At 40.4% G+C, this 21,083-nt stretch overlaps 1 protein-coding gene across 2 annotated transcripts; it reads right to left on the bottom strand.

Moving 5' to 3' along the window:
• Positions 1-5,234: 5,234 nt before the first annotated feature.
• On the bottom strand, positions 5,235-20,274 carry TMEM175 (transmembrane protein 175). 2 transcript variants are annotated; one of them, XM_086770209.1, is made up of 10 exons: positions 18,375-20,274; positions 17,764-17,802; positions 16,576-16,673; positions 14,552-14,603; positions 13,272-13,307; positions 11,991-12,074; positions 11,194-11,358; positions 9,375-9,453; positions 7,507-7,648; positions 5,235-6,951 (listed from the first exon to the last, which is right to left on the bottom strand). In XM_086770209.1, the coding sequence occupies exons 1-10, from the start codon at positions 18,546-18,548 to the stop codon at positions 6,288-6,290; spliced, it is 1,533 nt and encodes a 510-aa protein (XP_086626335.1). In that variant the 5' UTR covers positions 18,549-20,274; the 3' UTR covers positions 5,235-6,287. The 2 variants fall into 2 exon arrangements, with proteins under 2 accessions (XP_086626335.1, XP_086626336.1); XM_086770210.1 differs by having other exon boundaries at positions 17,980-18,500.
• Between the last annotated feature and the right edge of the window lie 809 nt (positions 20,275-21,083).

The raw sequence follows: 21,083 nt of genomic DNA, 5'->3' as shown, positions 1-21,083 counted from the left end.
GTCATCCAAGAGTGAGAAGTCATCACGCCACAAAATGGACCGTACTCGCTCCCAGGTGACAGAAAATAGAGGAGCCGTGCCCACGGGGAAAGGCCTCGGCGTTTTCTCTCAGCGACGCCCCGCAGCCGGCAGGAGCGGCATCGAGAGCCTCCCGTGCTGTCAGGGATTGAATCATATTCTTTGGCTTACCTCTGCATATCTCCAACACTATTACTTTAAAAAAACCAAAACAAAACATGTCTTTTTTTTAATTTACTTTCAGTAGCAAGAAGTCTGAGGGACACTTGCAGCATTACAAATAAGAGGTCACTGCTGGATGGCTATCACTTTAGTTCCAAGCACCGGTATCAGTTGTAATGGCATAGTAATTCACCGCAAAGCTCAATGCCAAGTCAGTAACAAACGAGCGAAGTCACCAGTGGCACAGTGCCTATTCAGCATGTCCAGATTAGAGTTTTAAAATCCTTCAATATATGACTCTGGCATGACTAATTACATGTTATAAATCTCTCACACACAAAGCAGTAGTAGCGTAACTATGAGGAGGCTGGCCTGTTAAGAGAACACACAGTAACTTGGGAGACTGGCACCTGGAGAACTAGAACCCAGTCTGGCATCTCCAGTATACCAGTTTCAAAAGCAAACAATTCAAGTTAGATCATCTATTAGCCAGAAGTGATTTTCAACTTACTACCACAAAGAAAAAAGTTGTGAACTGTGGCGGTCTTGGATTACTGCATCACTTATTCTGAATACAGTTAACTTTCATCAGCCACCTAACTAGCCTTTTCTGTGTAGCACTAGCCTGAAATGCCTTCTGATGACCAGGCTAACAAATTCAGTGCTGGCTTGGTTTTGTCACACACGTGAATGTGGGTGCTAAATACAAGTTACTTTTAAAAAAGCAATGAAGCCCCGTATGTTAAAAGTTCCAAACTCCTAAGACAGAGTGAGAAAAAAGAAGCATGCTTTACATCTTTTAAAAAATCAGTTGTACAGAGGAGTATGTCAGTAACAGCAGATTGTGTTCTTTAGCCAGTGCCTCTATTAATTAGCAGTAACTCATTTTCTGAGCTTTTGCTTTGCAGAAGGGCAAACTGAGTTACTGATTGAGCTTGATTTATCCAAAGCAACAAAATACTCCATTTTTAAATGACTTTGAGCAATTGAATGACATCCCTGTGCTGGAAGTTTAAACAGAAAGCACTAAATCTCTGAGGAAAAATCACTAGTGCTCTTCTTTTCTTTTGATGATACACAGAAAGAACAGTTGTTCTAGTCTTCCTGCACTGATGCAGCAGGCAACTTGGACTACAAGTTGTGATGCTATACCATCACATATGCAGAAGAAAGGAGGAGTAAATGGCGCCATGTAGTTACCTGCAATAAAATCTCAAATGACAAGTCTGAAGAGATCCGTGTGTTTTCTTTTTGCCACAAAAACTTTTATCTTTGTGCCCCATTTAATAGTAGCAAACAAATAGGTCACAGTTACCTGACACTGTGCTGAGCAACCCCACAAGATACCAAGCTGAAGGCTGCAAACCAAGCTCCTACAGTGAATTTAAGCTTTACACGCTACTGTCAAGTACTTCACACTGAAAAATCAAATGGAGCAAGTCCAAAATTCCTGGTGACTGGCTTTATTTTACTGAAAAATCCAATTGCAAGAGCTGCTCTCAGTTTATCAGATGCCAAACTTGTACTATGTCTGCTCCAAACTTACATGGACATTTGAGTAATGGTAAAAAATACTTGTAAGAGAACTATTTGCACTAACTCAGTTGCTTTCAAATAAAATGAAAAAGGTTGTAAAACATTTACAATATTTACAGTGATTAAACACAGATCCTATCTCTGCAAAGAACTATGACTGTCATGCTTTGAAAGTACACCAAGAGCTCTTGTCACAGTTCAGCCTCAGTCGGGACCAGACTACGCAGTCTCTCTCTCACTGCCCCCACCCTCTGAGAGAACAGGGAGAGATAATATAAGGAAAAAGGCTTGAGGTTTGAGATAAGGACAGGGAGAAAATCCTTAAAGTTACCGTTACGGGCAAAATAGACTCGACTTGAGGAAAACTAAAACCAGTGGGATAATGAGACAGAGAACAAGATAACCTTCCCCTACCCCTCCCTCTTCCCAGGCTTAATATTATCTCTACCCACAGGCTGCAGTCCTTTCTGAAACTGCTCCAGTGTGGGTCATTTCTTTCATGGGGTGCAGTCTCTCCAGAACAGCTGTCCCAGCAGGCCCTCCACAAGCCACAGCCTCCATCAGGCATCCACCTACCCCGGCATGGGGTCCTCCACGGGCTGTAGGTGGATCTCTGCTCCTCCATGGGACTCCATGGGCTGCAGGGGGACAAACTGCTTCACCATGGTCATCACCACAGGCTGCAGGGGAACTCTGGTCAGGAGCCACATTACTGCTCCCCCCACTTTCTTCCCTGACCTTGGTGCCTGCAGCCATTCCTCTCACAAGAAAAATTCTTTACAACAGGCAGGCAGACACCTCTCAGGATCTTTTCACAGCTCCTCTCCTCTCCACTTCTTGCAGCCGGGCCGGGCCAAGTCAGGCCCAGTCGGCCACCTGGCAGGTGACCCCCACTCAGAGTCTTCATGTCTTCTCCCTTTTTTTTCTGTTTTCCCCTTCCTAAATACGTTATCGCAGAGGCATTATCAGGGAACATTCTGCTACCAATTGGCTTGGCCTTGGCCAGCAGTGGGTCCACCCTAGGCCCAGCCGAGTCCACTGAACAAAGGCGAGCAACTTCTAGCAGTTTCCTACAGAAGCTGCCTCCGCAGCCCCCCCCTCACTAAACAAAACCAGAACAGCTCTGTATACTCATAATTATTCTGAAGACTCCAAACTGAAACCATCCTTCGGCAGTCTTTAACAGACTTTTTCAGCTAGCACTGTTTGTTATGGAAGGCAAAGGTAAGAGTGCTGCAAGTGGCTGTTACCATCTTTTAATGTCTCAAATGTATTAATCTTGAATATGAATCCATTAACAAGGCCGACTGGTCTAACAAACAAAACAGCCATCATTATTGGATCACAATTGTGAACCGAGAGACAATGGAATTCTCAAATACCCTCCCATGCATGACCACATTTTGTCCAACCTGATCTATTCAGTTTAGGTGGCAGTTGTTCCTGACTGGCAGTATCAGTACCACAGGCAAAAAACTTAAATGTCATTAGAAGGGAAGTTTTACTGCAATGTTTGACTGCAATTTTACTTCTTTGCATTTAGGAGATTTTACTCAATTGAAACTATTATTCTGGCAAAGAAGCTTAGCACCCTCCTGGACTTAGGGAAAGTGCTACTGGCAGGTCAAGGGAGGTGATTGGAGAGAGCATGTCCAGCATGCTGTGTCCACCTCTCCCCTCCTCACTACATGAGAAACATAGACATTCTAAGGCGAGTCCACCAACAGGCAATGGAGAGAACACAGGGACAATCTCTCATACAAGGAGAGACTGAGAGAGCTGGGATTATATGCAGCTGCCAGATAAGGATCAGGGAGATCTTGTCAATGCTTATGGAATGGTGGAATAGCGCAAATACTGAGCTCAGTAGTGACCAGTGACACAATGAGAAGCAATGGGCACAAACTGAAATACAGGAAATTCCTTTTAAATAGAAGAAAAAAGAGCCCCCTTTTTTTCCCCACTCTTAAGGGCAATTGGACACTCAAACAGGCTGACCTGTTGAGTGGCTGTGGTGTCTCCATCTGTGCAGATACTCAAAGTCTGACCGGACAGAGTCCTTAGCAACCAGCTCCAGCCAACCTATTTATACAGGAGGTCTGGACTAGTCAGTCTCCAGAGCTCCCTTCCAACCCTATCCATTTTGTAATTCTGGGATTATTATAATAAGTATTATATATCATATAATATATAATATATAATTATATTATATATATAATATAATTATATATAATAATAATAATTATCATATATAATACTTATAATATAAGTATTTCCCTTAAATTTTTCTAGCGACAGAGACCTGTTGTCATTAGTAATTCTGTAAAGAACTGCTAGTGACAGTTAGATTTGGTAATGTTCTACTTGAGAATCACATAATTCAAATTAATGTCTGAAATGCTGTTTATTTATCCAGAACTTACCAAAACAACCAGAATAATTCTAAACTGACTCTGTTTATACAAAATCTCAGGTCAAGTTTGCCCTCAAGTTTTGAGTCTGAGATATGACCGAATTTCATTTGAATAATGGTATCCTGACTACAAGCACAAAAAAAAAAAAGTTATTTCTGCACAACAAATGACTTACTTGCAAGTGGAGTTAAAAAAAAAACCCGAAAAATGCGTTAGCCAATACAGTTCCTTGCAATTCACTGCCCTTCAAAGCATCTGTGTAAACACTGGAATGCAACTGCTCAGTCAGATTCAGTTTCAGGTCTCATCTTCTTAAAGTACTAACAGAAATAGAATCAACATTTCTTTAAATCATATTAAAAGCTTTTGAATGTTTCACACAAAATCACAGAATGGTTGACGTTGGAAAGGACCTTGATGATTCTGAGGGGGAAAAAAAGAATAGATCAAACATAATTTTCATTGTAGACATCAGATTTAAGTTTCACCTGAAGAGCATAAATAAAGGGCTAGAAGTTTTGGTTTTTCACTGATTGAAATTTATTACAAATACATATACTCACTGCTTATTGTGTGCCCACTTCGCATGAGAAACAAAACCATATAGAACCAAAAGTGCTTTTATTAAGTATCAGAAAAACCCTGTGCTACGCAATGTAGAATCCTCTTGCAAGTCATTTAACCTCAACCACGTATAAAACCCCTTCAATAACTGAACATACTCTCTCACAAGAAGTTCATAATACTAACAATTACATATTGCTACCAAGGTGCTTCGAACCAAAAGCACAAGTATTTTCAAGACTGAATTTGTTTTCACTAACAATGTGGCATACTTTGCCACAGTATTTTTTTTTTTTAAGAGGAACAACTAAATGCCTCAAATGCCTTTAAATATGGCATTAAGTTATCAAGCACTAAGACAGTTCAAGGTACAAACTAATGGCTCTGCTAAAAAGAAATGTAAAGGCTCCCAGGACAGAGACTAGATGACTTTGCTCACTCCTTCTGTACAGTCCTCTGCAGAGTAACATTTGATAAGCATAAAGCTTACCAAACTGCACACAAGTGTAAAAAACCCAACATGCCATGGACTGAAAACTTCTGCAGCGTTAGTTTCTTTTGCTGACACTCAGAAATCTGTGGGATCCCTTAATTAGCCTCTACTTAGGGAGGGTTCCCTTATCTGACAGGGAACACTTATATGTGGCAGGAAAGTGTCATACTCTCTCTGAATATGATATCATGCCTTCAGAATAACAGAAAGATGTTCCTTTCAATAGGCATGAAAACAGACACAAGGAATCTGAGAAATCCAAGCCTTTTGTTTCAGATGAGCAGCTGCTTCAGAACTGAAATTTTACTGCTAGTCCCACAAGTCTTTGAATGTCTTCCCTGGGAGATATCAAAGCTAGTTCACACATTGGATACATAGCCACGTGAATCCTCATTTGTTAAATACATCCTTTTTTAAAAGAACAGATATGCCTGAAGAAGTTGTGTTCAGGTAGCATGGACAACTGCATATGGGTCACAATTCCAACTCCCATCTAAACTCATGCTCAGAGCCACTCAAACACATGTAGTTTTCAAAATGCTATGACAAGTTTGTGACTCTGCAAGTCACATTCTAACCGCTAAAAAAAAAAAGGGGGTGGGGGTGGGGAGGTGGAATGGTGTGAAGACCAGTAACCTCTATGCACAAATGTTCTACCAGGATGCACCATCCAGAAATCCAGAGGTCTCCATGTCTTCCAAGCCTCACTTCCTACCTTACAGGAGCACAACCAGCTTCTACACCTGTGTCTGGCTGCCGTAATGACTGCCATATGTTAGAAAAAACGGTGTCTTGCTGAGTGTCTGTTTGTGCACTTCTTAACTGATCATCACTGCCGCTACATGTCAAGCAGCATTTTTTCCAAAAAGGTAACTCTAAAGGAAGGGGAACATGCTTTTCTTTGTATCCTCTATTTACTAATTTTCTTCAATTACATGTTTTGATGAAAGAGCCTCAAGCATGAGCAGCTAAAACTTACAAATGTCCCGGCTATGGCCAATGCAGGCTTTGGTTTAGCTCAATATGATCCACACATGAAGATAATGTGAGTTAGAAGAACTGAAGTTAACATTACAACTTCACATGCACTGCATGGAAATTTATGACAGTGTTTCAGCAGGAGACAAACATGCCTCCTCTTCTTCTAACAATATAACCTTCCGTCTGGAGAGAGACATCATAGACTTTATGACAGTTAAAGAAATTCTAACAAAAATGCGCAAGGCAAGAAAAGCAAATGGGATTACAATCTGCATAAGATGGAAAATTGCTGTACTAAATTCACTTAACAAGCACGTTAGAAAAAAGGCCCCAATGCTTACACAAGGGTAGAGAGCCAGCTTGGCAAACATGAAGGCATGCTCCTTGCCACCATATCTAGCAAAAGGATGCAAAGTTTCCCTTTCGTGGAGTAGGGCTGTAGTCCATATTGCAAACTGAAATATGCTGGCAAAGAAAGTGATAACACAGCTCACCTGAATGGCTTCTATTTCATTGTGAGACTTCTCTGCAAATTCACTAGTCAGCTGGTAAGCCAGTGGAAGCCCACCAATGAAAGCCAATGAAAGTATATTAAGCAGTCCCATTAATCGTGTAGCTTTTGTTACATAAAGGAAAAGTGAGTGATGGACAAACCACAGGAGACCAATTGTTACAAATGAGCCAAAGTAGGCAAGGTAATTGGGCCCATATTCACGTAAAGCTTCAAGAAGGCTACCATGGAACTTCTCCTCAACTTCTCTGGGATCGGGGACGTTGTCTTCACTGTGGAGAGAAAGTTTACTTTACTTTGCATATTACTGTTATAAAAACACACCTGGAGCAACACTCACTATGTTGCTTTACTCTGAGCAAGTGGGGAATAACAGGCATCAACTTGGTAGTTCTCTTAATCTGTAACTTAAAGACAGCATTTCAAGTAGCAGCTCTGCAAATAAATTAGATGTGAAAGGAAATCTGAAAGTAAGTTGCGATTCCTTTAGGTTAATGTAATAAAGTTGCTGACTAAACAGCTTTTGTTGATAAAAGCCTTTCATTTTAAAACATGACTAAGCAAAAAGGAAGCTTTGTTCTTCAAGATTCCACACCACAACATACATTAAATGGACTGATGATCACGTCTGCTGAAATGGGGGTGTTAGAAATACCTTTTGATTGTGTTCTGTACCTTTACAGAAAATCATACTTAAAGTAACCACTGCAGGTTTTAGATGTCAAAGACAATGTTTGATTAATTTTATTTCCTCAAATATTACACATAGACAAAAGTTAATATTATATTTAACAACAAAAAGTGTAAGGGGCAACACAAAGCCTTACCATATATCCAAAATGAGCAGGGTTGCTACAATAGCATAGACTCCATCACTGAATGCTTCTACCCGTTCCTTACTCAGAGGCTCACTGAGGTAAAAAGTAAAGGTTTCTAAGCTGTGGTGTTCCTCCTCTTCCTCTCTCTGACCTGAAAACAAATCCAGATGAAATTAAAAACAAGGTAGTATGAAAGACAAAATCAGGTATGATGAAACAAGGTAGTTAAACAATCTGTAGAAAGAAGGATGCTCTTCATCCGCACAAGTCAGTCCCTCCACTTTTTTCGGCAGCTATACCTCTCACTGATATTTATGTTGCTTTCAGGACAACAAGTGCTTCAGGGACAAAACCCCTCTATCCTTTAAACTGTATGGCAGACCATTTCTAGCAAGTGATTAATGACTCAACCCTGTAATTGAACAAAACATTTGAGCTAAACAAATCAGGTTCTGTGCCTTGGGAAGCCCTAATAGCTGTTCATCCTCTAAGACACTATGGAGAACTTATACTGCATGGGAGAAAAAATGCACTGGAGCATGGTGTCTGCACTGCAACATCAAATGGCCTGCTCTAAAATAAATCCAGTCTTTGGTCAAAAAGTGGGAGTCTGGAGCATTTATAGGAAATGTCAAACACATCACTAAAGACTGGACTCTGAACTGACCAGCTAGCCAAGCTGCAGCACTTCCAGAGTATAGACTGGACAAAGCAAAAGCTTACAGCTTCCAGAAGAAGTAAGGAGAAAAGTGAATGAAAAGCAAGTGTGATTACACTTGCTCTATTAAATTACAGTCAATAGAGCAGTTCATTTATGTCAGCCATCTGATGGGGTGAGACATACACAGACATGATCTGACTGCAAACTGCAGTGCCCCCATTTGCAGTAGGCACAGGTAACATTTATGTGTGATTATTCCCTGGCTCTGAGAGTCTTGCTTTAGCCTTTTCAGAGCATTTCTGCCTCCCTGTCTATTAGTGCTGCCATGAGTGAGTTAAAAGTATGTTCCCATTTGCAGTGTACACAGATGGACTTGTACTAGGCTGAACAACAGGAACAGAAGGACAAAGGTGTTATTTTTCTCACCAACTCTCCCGACTCACCTCGGGAACTGTTCAGTGTTTTTGTGGTCAGTTTATATTGTTCTCAAAGATGGACACTTCCCCCTTTTGGCTGAGTAGGTTGCACAGTACCACCTTCTCTTTTCTTTTGGCACTGGCAAAATCCTTCTCAGCACAGTTTAAGAGTAACTCCGGCTGTTGGTGTGGTTATGCAGTTGTTAGTGCTGACACCAGGTGGTCAGAAAGAAAATAAGCAAGGAGCGTGACGGAAGGAAGCATGGATTTAAGCTAACTTAAGCCATGTGTATGGGCAACACCTTTGGACCACAGCAGTTAGATTAACGAGATGTAACACCCTAAACAGTTAATTAACCTGAAAAATTTTGATTTATAGGTGCTTTGCTTGCCAGTTTGAACATGTGGGACCATACAGTACTGCTGGGAAAAAAAGTGATACAGGCTTCCTACATTCTTCAATACCCATGCTCCCTTTTTAAGGAGGGAAAAGGGATAACTGGCCTGCAGCCATCATTCATGTACTCATGTGTGTGTGCATACACATGCATATTCAGGACAAACCAGAAAGGTTTTGGAGTCAGAAATGATCTTTGAATGTGTTGTGCCTTGCACAAATTAAGAGAAACCAGGGAGCAAGGGAGAAACTGTTTGGAAGCATGGCAATAAACCCCAAAATAACTATATTTCAAGACTGAAAATGGGATTCGAACTAAAATTACTTTATTCCAGGCTTTTTGGATAACATGTTGACAACCTAATAATATGTCTGAACATACTCCTACGAATATGTTACTCACCAAAAATCTTGGTTTTACACCATGTAATGAATCGAGTGAGGTGTGGAAAAATGATTACGAGTCCAAGAAGTACATAAGACTATGAAGAGGAAAATGAACATAGTTAAAATTTAGTTATCAAAATATCAATTACCTTCCAAGTTTAATATGAAACTATTACTCTCAATCTTTAGGTATAATCACATTAAGAAAAACAAACCTCGACTTCATGACATGGAAAAGGCTCATGTGAAATGTACATGCACCCTAATGCTGCTTTTTGATAGCTAATTTAGTATCAGTAATGAAGCAAGCTAAAACAAAAAGGGAAGTAATTCTGCCAACAAAAATGCAGTCATTACTTCTTTGGAAGTTGGAGAACTATCCCACGTGATCCTTATGGGTCCCTTCTAACTTGAAATATTCTATGATTCTACTATGTGTGTCTCAAAGACACCTCAGTGGGTCATAAGTGGTTCACAGGCCTTGCACAGGTCTAAGCAGAAGAGCAACTTGGAGACTAATTTCACTGTAATTTAATATTAAAAGAAAATACACTAGTGAACAAGGCAAGGGAGAAGAGGGAAGTAAAGGTGTAAGAGGAAAACATATTTCAGTCAAAATTAGGCCTTTTCATATTTGGATTCATAACTGTCCATTTTACCAACAGCAATCTCATTCCGTCCTAAATTTGAGGATTATTTAAACACTGCTGATTCCCATGGAATCTTTCCAAAATTCAGGTAAATACACCTTTTCCTAAAGAACGAGACAGAAGAAAGAAAGCCAGGATACATCCAAAACCTAGGTTTCAGTTCCAAGTGAGGGTTCTGAGAAAGATAAAAGTTACTAATAATTATAAGAAGGATGTGGGCATGTTTGAGCTAGTCCAGAGGGCTACAAAGATTATCAGAAGGCTGGAGCACGTCTCCTACGAGGACAGGATGAGATTGAGGCTGTTCAGCCTGGAGAAGAGAAGCCTCTGGGGAGACCTTACAGCAGTCTTCCAGTACCTAAAGGGGGCTTACAGGAAGGATGGGGAGAAACTCTTCAGCAGGGCCTGTTGTGATAGGACCACGGGTAATGGTTTTACAACAGAAGAAGGTAGATTCAGACTAGACATAAGGAAAATTTTTTTTTACAATGAGGGTGGTGGAACACTGGAAAAGGTTGCCCAAAGAGGTGGCTGATGCCCCATCCCTGGAAGCATTCAAGGCCAGGTTGGACAGGGCTCTGAGCAACCTCATCTAGTTGGAGAGGGCCCTGCTCCTTGCTGGGGGGTTGGACTAGATGACCTCTGAAGGTCCCTTCCAACCCTAACTATTCTATGATTCTAAGTAGGAGCAACTCACTGCCATTTAACAAAGACAACAAAGAAAAAGGCTGCCTAAGAGCAGGCCTTAGCCAAAAACATTTGCTTTGAGATGCAAGTTAGCTAACTAGTCTGCTTATTCTATTTGCTTTTACACCTTGAGTTAGGGTAGCAATTATATTCACTTGCCTTTAGTTTGTGCAATGTAACGTTTATTTAATGTAACCTTCCACATTATCTCACCTACTTATGATGAACAGGATGCTAAGTTACAGTTTAGAAGACCTGCTTCTAATTAAGAGAAGCATTAAAAACATGAGGCAGAGCAAGTAAAGCAAATATTGTAGTAGAACATTCTTTCCAAACTCATAAAATCTGAACTGAACACCTTCAACGCAACACAGCAGCCATGATTACACCACCACAGAACCTTTGCATATTTGACATGGACATCATTATTTTAATGCACAGTTCTAAATACAATATAAACTGCTGAATCAAATTTTTCAGTTAACTAGGAGAACTTACCAAAGGAATAAAGAAAAAGGAAAAGATGGCTGCTAAAAAGCATAAAACTGGTCCTCTTAGGATAATCTTTAAGATATGATGTTTATAGAAATTCTGATTTTCAGACACTTGTATCTGTTGATTCAGTAAGTGTGGGTGATAGAATCCATACACTACTATGACAGCCTGCAAGAAGAGCATTATTGAAGTTATTACATACAAGTATATGCAAGATTTCAAATATAAAACTGTAAATTTTTACAGAATTCTGAAACACTTTCAACCTTATTCTTAACTCCCACATGGAGGGATGGTCTTTGAAACTCTGAGATTTCACAATCCACTGCATGCCAAGATTTCAGTTTCCTCTGCAGAGCTTGTAATGACCACGAATCTTATATGAAGAGGAAATTGAGACCGCCACGATGAGGAACAGAAAGAGGCAAGACGTTGCACCAAGAGAAACCCAGTGCCACTGGACTGAGGCTGCATGTCTCAGTAAGAACCTCAGCACAAGAAGTCAGTCAACTGCTATTTCCCCAATGCATTTTTAAAGAGTGGGAAAGGACTTACTATTCTGTGGACCTTGAGATCAGCTAATTTATTGGCATAGATCACCTTTACAGGACAGTGGCAATGCAAACTTTCATCTTACATACAGATACTCTATTATTACAACAGTCACAACTTTGACAAAGAATGCTACACAAGCAAAAAAAAAGATATTTAGCAATATAGTCATAGTTAAGAAACATAATTTTAGTTCTACCCAAGAAAACCTATTTAAAAATGAAAATGTAAATGGATAGCTCAAATACCTGTATAAGGCCGATGACAACAGCACAGACACTGAACAGGAAAATGCCAAAAGGTACCTCTGGAAAGGAGGCCATCAAGGAAAACTACAAAACAATGCAACTAGATCAAATACTTAATTAAGAAGCAATGGAGGAATAACAGTAGGGAAATGAAAGCACTTTTCATTCAATACTGAAACTCAAAAACCCAAATAATACTTTGCATTTCAACATAATTCCAGTAAATGCAATTTCTAGACACAAATACATGCAGGCATCCCAACCACAGGCATCTGAGAGATGGCTTTGCTCTCATGTTGATTCTGCAAAACCTCAACCTCTCTGACATCATGTCTCCATAATAACTACAGTCTGGCTTGTAGCTTAGCATAAGGTTTAACAGTGTTTTCTGTGGACAAGATGGTCATAACCACAAAAGTTGTTGAAATAAGGATATCTTTTAAAATCTTTTAATTTTTCTGCCTTCATGGCTCCCTGTTGTATTAATTTCTGCAGCTTCATTGGGTATGGGGGGAAGCAGGGAGTAGTATTAAGGTAACATCAACAACTTTCAAAAAAATTATTTCAGCTTCAAGGCAACATAAAAAGTATGTGCTCTTCCTGATAAAGATCGTTTTAGTGATCACAGCTGTACTCTTTGCAGACTAATATATAACACAGATATATTGACAGAGAAACAGGTGCCTGTTACACAAATCTGTGTTACACATACAATAAAATTCAAGACGTGCACCTGTTTTGTTCTGCTAATATGGTGTTCAGTTGCAAATACTCTTGCTAGGTCTAAAGGTCATCTGACCAAAAATTGTGCAGAATATCAAATTTGCAGATTAAAAAAATGAATGATTGGCTGCCAGAATCAACTTTGATGAATAAGTCAAAAGTGGTAACAAAAACTCCATCCAGATTACAACAGGAAATTGTTCTGTCCTCTAATGAGGAGTTTGAATCACAGCTTTAGTTCCCTTGCAAAATGAGAAATTGTCATCAAACAACTATGACATTTTTTAATACAGCTGCTTTTTTAAAAGAAACAATGGGAAACTATGGCTTTCCATTATTATAACTTTTCTTTGAGAATACCCATTTTTTGGCCACATCTAAAACATGTCCTATGAATTTTAAAAAAGTAAGGCTTAACTATTAAAATGGATTCAGGGTTTATACTACACTAACACTTTCCTGGGTTTCTGAATATTTTGGTAAAGCATTTCCAAATAAATAAAGGAAAAAAAAACCCTGTAATTTAAACATATGCCAAATTTTAGAAAAAGTACTTACTGTGTATGGCAGAAAAGTTATAGTCATCATACAAGCCTAAAAATGAAAAAAAAAAAGTACTGAAACACTAGGTAAAATAAAAAGCAAGCAATTCCCTCATTACAGATGTGTCCAGAGAATGCAACATAAACAAATCAAATGCTTGTGCTGCATCACGAAAAAAACCCACATTTCTGAACTTGCTGAGCTCTGACTGTAACAAATTGCTTGTTCTGTATACCTCTTCCATGTTTGCTATCCAAACTGTACAGGCTTATTTTACAAAACACTTGTTTTGTTACCAATACCACAGGTAAAAGTTTTGCTATGGTTCTTATCAGCCTTCTTTCTAAAGTGGCAACAACAGTTCCTAAGGAAGTGTTTCTGGTTTGTCAAAACCACTAATCTCTCATCACAAATATTTCATATATAAAAAAGCCAAATCAAGAAAAATACCTCACGCACAAAGAAATGTATTGCTTTGAAAGCTACATTAGATAAGAATTACATGGCTTAAGCTAGTCCTCCAACATAATTTCCTGTAGTATTATCTCATGGAGTTTAAACTCAGTACTTTATTAACAAAATTAAATTAACTATGTGCTTGCACACCGTCAGAGAACATAACTTTAAATAATACAGTAAAATACAAAGCTCTAGCTAAACGCAAGAATATGTTCACCATTGCAGCATCCCATTACAACTACTAGTAACCAAGATATTACAGGGTGGCTTGAAAAGAAGAATTTTTAAGATACAAGATTTAGGCAAGTGTAAAGCTCAAAACATTGATTCAAACATTGGTCTCTCAGTGGTAGTTTTTGAAAGCACATATAATCCTCTGTTTCAAATAAGCTTCAGAATGGATTTCTGAGCAACTTACACAGGGAAATGACTGAAAACAAAACTCTAATTCAAGCATATCACTAACATTTTTTTTTCCACAAAAGACATAGCATTTCTTTTTCTTAAGCCTGGAGGACAGATACTTCAGTTGGATACAGATGAACAATCAAAAGTTTTTGCCATAGGTGCTGCTTCAGTTCCCTCAGATGAACTTCAGACTAACCTGTTGCAGAGCTTCTTTCGCTTGCAGTAAAACATGTCCAAGTTAAATGCAAGCTAGTTATTAGTCAGTCACTTTGGCAAGGAGGAATTCAAGCTCTTTGTATTTTCCTGACTTGGAAATTTGGGAGACTTATGCTATTTAAATTAGAAACTTTTGAATATGTACATAAAGACTTAAGAAAAAGTGACCTGTATTTGCTAGTTAAACATCCAGTGTGTCTGACAAGACTTACCAGATTTAGAAGAGCAAGGACATCATCTATAAGCTCTATCACCTGAAACAATCTGTCAAGGTAAGACAAGATATCATGAACAAGCCAGCTCCCAAAATATTTTTTACGTATTTTTATACAAATTGTATGCTTATATTATAGGGAAACTAGATTTCTTTTGCTCTAGAATTTATAAAAGTAATCCAGGTGCTACCAAAACTCATCAGCTCAAACACAGACATAATTTGTTAGAAAAATTTGAAAAGCAAGACATAAACAGTCAATTTTAATCACTTTGCAGTTATTAAGAACATAATTTCTATTTGAAGGACAAGTGGCATATGATGTAGCAAACTGGCTTTTTTCTGCCCCTACTCTATCCTTCCTGAAATTATGTATTTACTTTGAAGTAAATTTCACCATTGTTAAGAGTCAATTCATCTGTGAAGAAGTGATGCAGATGTCAGTTCTGACCTATCGAGTCGCATACCGAAAACCTAACATGGCAGTGAGCTACAAATGGATATTCCTGGGAAAATGGAAGATATGGGGATGATCTGGGAGTAGGAGTTGATGACGAATCTCTGGAGGACTTTCCATTTCACTATAGGATGAAGTGCAGCCAAGTCACAGGGCAGGCCACTGGTCTGCTTTCTTGCATAGCAGTTTTTTCCAGAACAGCTCTATCTTTTGCCACTTGACACACAGGTGTGTCAGACAGGACAGCCAGCAAACTGCTAGTGAGCTGCATAAGGCTTGAGAGCCACAGGACAACAGTCAATTAATCACCTATTTACTTAAACATGGGCAAGGCCCAGAACTAAATGGAGACCGACAGCCTGTGCTCACCGCTCAAACAAATGCTTCTAAAAGCATGAACAAAGGCAGACTTTCACCAACAAGCACTGTTCACTGCTCACATAAGAACATCAACAACTCCATTTGATACTGTGATGCCAAAACAAAAATACAGGAACCAGACTGACTTTTAGCTTGTCAGACAAAGCAATGCTGTGTAGGCATCTGAACTCTGCAGTAGCACTGCACAGATCTTTCAGAGTAAATCCAAATGTTCAGAGTCCATCCAGAGTCTCATATTTTTCTTTGTCTCACATGCCATTGTGAAGAGCTATCATTCTGATTTTCTCTGTGTTTACTTGGGAGAACAGAGCTGTTAGGGCCAATATATTTTCAGAATTTTAAGGCTTAAAATTATTTCTCCTGAAGATACAGTATAGTTATCATCATGCAAAGAAAATAAGCTTTTCTTCCAAACTGCCCCACACCTTGTTAATTAAATTCCTGATCCACGGAAGAGTCACTTAGAATCAATGGAACCAATCATCCTCCACAAAACCCTAAACTATTCAAAGACTAAGCCTCAACAAAAGCAAACAAAAGCAATGTGATAAAAGCACTGATGTGAAGTACCAGCTTCAAGTATTGAATTACAGATTGCCCACCTCTATTAGAATGCAGTCAATCCACTTACTTAAGGAAAGAATACAGCAACATTTGTAAATTTCAAAATTAAAACAAAAACTGCCCTGAGTCCAGTGTGATGCCTGCATGTCAATTTTTTAACTACCAAGACAAGGGCAGGTGGCAGTGTCCACAGCTCTATAAAATGCAGTATCTGCAACATTACAATTGATTTTGTGAAAACCACTGCTGAGGACTAAGACAGACAAGTTTTAGGCCAGCTGTACTGTATCAGTTCCCCTATTTGTGTAGCACCCAAGTTATAAAGTCATACTTTTTCAGCATAATTAGAAGTTTAATTCCATCAAGGATATGAAGTAAATCAAAAGTAACTCTAATATAGAAGATACATAATGCTTGGTTTTCTCTGTATCACTGTGTCAGTGGTGTAAGAGTACAGTTATTGACTGCTCAGAGTAGCATTACTTTACAACAAATTTTTTATATTATCCAACAAAAGACAATTTAGAAATATATCTGCGTCAGAAAGGTATCAGACACATGGTTACCTCCCATCCTTTTAAGCAATAGTTTTTATGTACCTTTAAAGACTGTATTCCTACCTTACATGAGCTGCCCATGCCACTGTGACTATTAAGAAGGTCATCAAGTAGACTGCAATTTTTGCTAGAAGAAGTTGCTGAACACTTTCACCTAGTTTCTGTGACACCCAAAGACAGAGAAAAGAAAGTTAAGTGTTACATTGTGAAATTAATAGCAGTATCTGCAAATGAGGAAGGACATGCAGTCATGTAAAAGATTTCTTGAAAATGCCTGCCAAGAATGCAGTTCTCTTAAAACAATCTTTTTACTACCACGAGAAGCCAGAGAAACTGGCTTATTAGACACTTTTAAGCATGCTGAAATGTGTCATATGATGTACCAACACATCTCTTCAATCTGTAAAAGGGCTTCCCAATGCTCTGTTCACCCCGTGATTCGTTTATGCAATCTCTTATCACTGTTTGTACAATGTCATCCTTTCATCATAGGAGGGCTGGCGACAAAATGCCTCTTTTATTTTCTTAGCACTGACTTCTGGAGCAGAAACAATCTTGTGATGATTGTTAACAATGAGGAAGGGAAGGACTTAACCACAGCAAATTTTGCATGTAGCACCACGATGGCTTACCTAGACTAATGTGGGATTTTTTGCAGTGTTATGGATCATACTTGAGTTTCCTAAATGAAATGAGACAAAATATTTGTGTCTAGGTTTATTATTAAGAGCAGAACAATGAACCCTGATTTAAAAAAACCCTGTAAACTTTCTCAAATATTTCCTAACATTCCTGTTTCTTTCAGAATTAAGTTTATTTTCCTTAGTCTTCTTTTTCCACCTTTGTTTATTCTGATTACATTTATTATTAATCTGATTTTAAAACCAGCATTCAGCTTGCACTATATAAGCGGCTTCTCTAAGTGATGATGTATTACCAAAAACAGCAGATGCTTTCCGAATGACGGTCATTTGGGCAATTGATTTTTCATACAGAAGTAACTGGATACAATCTATGGTGTACAACGTACAGCACATTCAGGCTTTATCTCACAACTCCTGCAGATTACACAGACCTTCAGTATTTAAGTTTTTCACACCAAGTTCATCAGCTCCTGCCCCTAAGGGAAATTTCTGTTGGCTTTAATGTTACTTAACGGTCTGGGCTTTCTCAAAGTCTGAAAGTGAAGATGCTAAAATAGGATGTCATATGTGCTTGTAAGGACATGAGAAACAACACAAGACATGATACCTGATCAGGATGTATTTTTGTGTGAGCCACAGGCAAAATCTGAAATAACAAAACGTTATTAGTACATGACATTATTTTCCTTATGGAGAGCTTTATTAAAATCCAAAAAACTTCAGGTGGTCGCACACATTCCTGGATCACGTAGCTACTACCAAGCCTGCGAATCTGGCAGACAGAACCGCTTGTCGGCCGCAGAGGGACGACACTGTTACCTACGCCCCGCCACCACTGTGCGCTGCTGTCTAGCGATGGCCGGCCGCGCTCACCGGCACACGGCTCCCTGGCTCCGGGACCGGCGCCGACATTTCGCGGCAGGACTGCTGGCAGGGAACCGGGGGGAACAGGCCAGCACGGCTCCTGGAAAGCGCCGGGCTGGGAGGCAGCTCGCTGAGCAGACGGGCGCAATCCGCAGCGCCCAGTAGACGCCGCGGCTGGTCGGGCTTTTTCCCCTCACTCCGCCAAGGGCGGACCCCGGGCCTGGCCGCAATTGCCGGGCCTCCCCGCGGCGCCAGCCCGCCCCCAGCCCCGCCAGCCTGCCGCGGGCCCAGGTTCCCTGGCGGGGCCGGGTCGGGCAGGCCGCACGCCGCGGCCGAGCCGGGCCGGGCGCTCACCATCACCGTGGCAATGATGGAGAGCAGCGCGTCGCTGTAGGCCAGCAGCCGGTGCGACGTCTGCGTACTGCTCCCTAGCTCCAACTCCAATCCCCGGCCCCGCACGGGCACCGGCTCGGCTTGTTCCTCCGCGCCGCCGCCGGGCCCCGACTCCGCGGCCCGCTGTGCCGACATGGACCCGCTGCGCTCCGCCCACCGCGGCCGTCGGGCGGGGCGGGTTTGGGGCGGGGGCGGTGCTCTCCCGCCCGCGGCCTTCTGCGAGGCCGGAGGCGCCGGCCTTCCCGGGAGGGGGAGGTTTGAAGGGTCGCGTAAGTGAGGCGGCGCGGTGTTGCCACGGGTGAGTCCTGCTGCTTCGGCAAGTAACGGAGTAAGCGTGGATGGAGGGTGATTCTCCTTACAACTGGGAATGTCTGTGTTGGTGCCTTGAAATCCTAAAGTTGACGACTGGTACAGGTGACATGAGGTGGTAGGCTCCGAGGGGAAGAAATGAGATAGGGACGGAAAACACCGAAAATAGCAGCATGATAATTAAGGATAATTTTTGGCAATAGATGGTAAAATATGTAGCTTATTTGATCTCACACGATGTAAGTATACGGAATTAATCACGAAGAAGGAAGATATTACTCAAACTAACAAGGACAGCAGGAACAAACAAGCTGCTGGCGAAACATCGGGGGCACGGATAGATGACAAACAGCTGCCGTGAACAATTAATGGCATACCAAGACCCAGAGGTAAAAAGTTCAACCTCCTCTTTCTCGGTGCCTTCACCCCCAAAAACCCCCGCACGCACCCACCAGACATCACCGCGCAGGCACAACGAGGAGTCCGGGGCGTGGACTAGGGAAATAAGTTCGAGGAATGGGTCCGCCTTTTCGGGGAAAGTTTATGAATATGTATAGGCGTTTCACAATCCTTATGAATATGTAAACTCCCCTGTGTATAAATATAGAAAGGTCCACTGACACAAGCGTGCAGCTTTTTGGGAAGTGATTCCCCGCGCGGCCGGTGCATCGAAAATAAAGTGTACCTACTTTACAACCTTCTGGGTTGTGGAGTCTCTTTCTCCATGTGTCGGAAATGGTGTGATAAATTACCTCTTGGTGTGTTAGATGCCACTAAAGCTCTTTGAAACTAATGTATCTATGCCAAAGTACACTTAGCAGAGGCTGTAGATAGATTCTCATCTGTCTTTACAAATTATATTTTAAAATCAGCATCTGAATTCCAACTTTTTTTCCCCCTGGTTTATGGTTGGGTTTTGTTTGTTTGTTTGTTTGTTTGTTTTTTCCCAGCCTAATCAACCTTGTCCCATCACTTCAAACCATTTGGCATATGTTTTATGTGCCACCTTCTGTCCTTTGGAATTGTGAACTGAAGGCTTTTGGTTTATGTTCAGGTTTTTATTCTGATGACACATTTAGTTCAGACTGTAATTATAGTCTATTTAGAATATATAAGGCTTATAGTTTTTAGTCAAGTTGTGCTCTAACTGAAGTGATTCCAATACTGTTGCAAAGTAGTTTTATTGAAGAGACATATTTGCATTTTTAAAGTCTTTTGCTGTAACTGGAAAAGAATCAGGGTCTTCAAAGGATACATACTTGAATTTGTGATAGATTTTTGTCTGGCAGTGTCTGTATAATCATAAACTTTGTCTTTTCAGTTTCTGGAAAGGTTATTCACTAAATAATGGATTTCATAAGAGAAATCCAGAGAAGCAGCCAAGAATTCAGATTTCATGTGAAGAACTCAACTTGCAGAGAGCAAACACCTGCTTTGATGAGGTGAAAACGTTCTAGGTTTGGACAGATTCCAATTTGAAAATATGTTGAGAATGCAGTTTAATTCATAAACAGTTGGGTCAGCTTACTGATGGGAATTAGATATCCAAGATGTTCTAGATTGAAAAATGTCACTATACTGCATTCTTGTACTACAGGATGCTGCCTCCAGTAGACGGTAACTGATTTTCCCCAGTTCCTGTGTCAACTGAAGCTAAGAGTACAGAGGCTGGATCGGAAGTACCCAACTGAGTACATACTACAAATTTAATTTGTAATACGCTTTTGGGAAGGATGAGTCCAGCAGATACTCTAAAACTGCTATGGAAATGTCTGAAATTCATAAATAGGAGTTGTAAATAACACAGTACGATCTAGTCAATAGTTGAAAGTACCTGTGGAAATCACTCAGCTGTGCCCCAGACTCTGCTCAAGAGAGGTATTTCTAAGTCTGGTGGAAGTTAGCCCTTAAACCAGTTGGGGTCTGCAAGGAAGTAGGTCGATGCGGTAGACCTGCCTATGTGCCAGAACTGATCAGCCTGAGAGCATGATATGCCTGAAACTTTGAGCGATCTTCCTGGGAAGAAGAATGTGAGAAAAGCCAGGAATCTTGGCTGCAATCAGAAGCAAGAAGAGGCCAGAGGAAAGAGCTGAAAAGCTGGGAGGCCTTGATACAGGGAATTAACTGTCTGCTAAATATTGCTTGATTTAAAAGACTAACTGTCTGCATACTGCTTGATTTAGGAGACTAACTCTCTGTTAGATAATGCCTAACAATCCTGTTTGCCTTGAAACTCACTTAAGCTTATCAGGGACTGGTATTTGTCAAGAAACTGGTATTTGTCAAGAAACTGGTATTTGTCAAGGACTAATATGTCTAGCAAAGGACGGAATGTTAGTTCCACCACAAATTCGGTCAGAA

The sequence above is a fragment of the Chlamydotis macqueenii genome, chromosome Z (assembly GCF_036417535.1).
Source record: "Chlamydotis macqueenii isolate bChlMac1 chromosome Z, bChlMac1.mat, whole genome shotgun sequence".
NCBI lineage: Eukaryota > Metazoa > Chordata > Aves > Otidiformes > Otididae > Chlamydotis > Chlamydotis macqueenii.
The sequence above is the reverse complement of the archived record's forward strand: the minus strand, read 5'-3'. Positions and strand labels throughout refer to the sequence as shown.

Excerpts from the sequence above, each read along its gene's own strand:
- TMEM175 (XM_086770209.1), bottom strand. The coding sequence starts at position 18,548 with ATGTCGGCACAGCGGGCCGCGGAGTCGGGGCCCGGCGGCGGCGCGGAG. Across the intron at positions 13,308-14,551 it reads TCCTTGCTCTTCTAAATCTG|GCTTGTATGATGACTATAAC; the intron begins GTAAGTCTTGTC and ends TTTCATTTTTAG. Across the intron at positions 9,454-11,193 it reads CCTTTTTCTTTATTCCTTTG|TCTTATGTACTTCTTGGACT; the intron begins GTAAGTTCTCCT and ends TCCTCTTCATAG.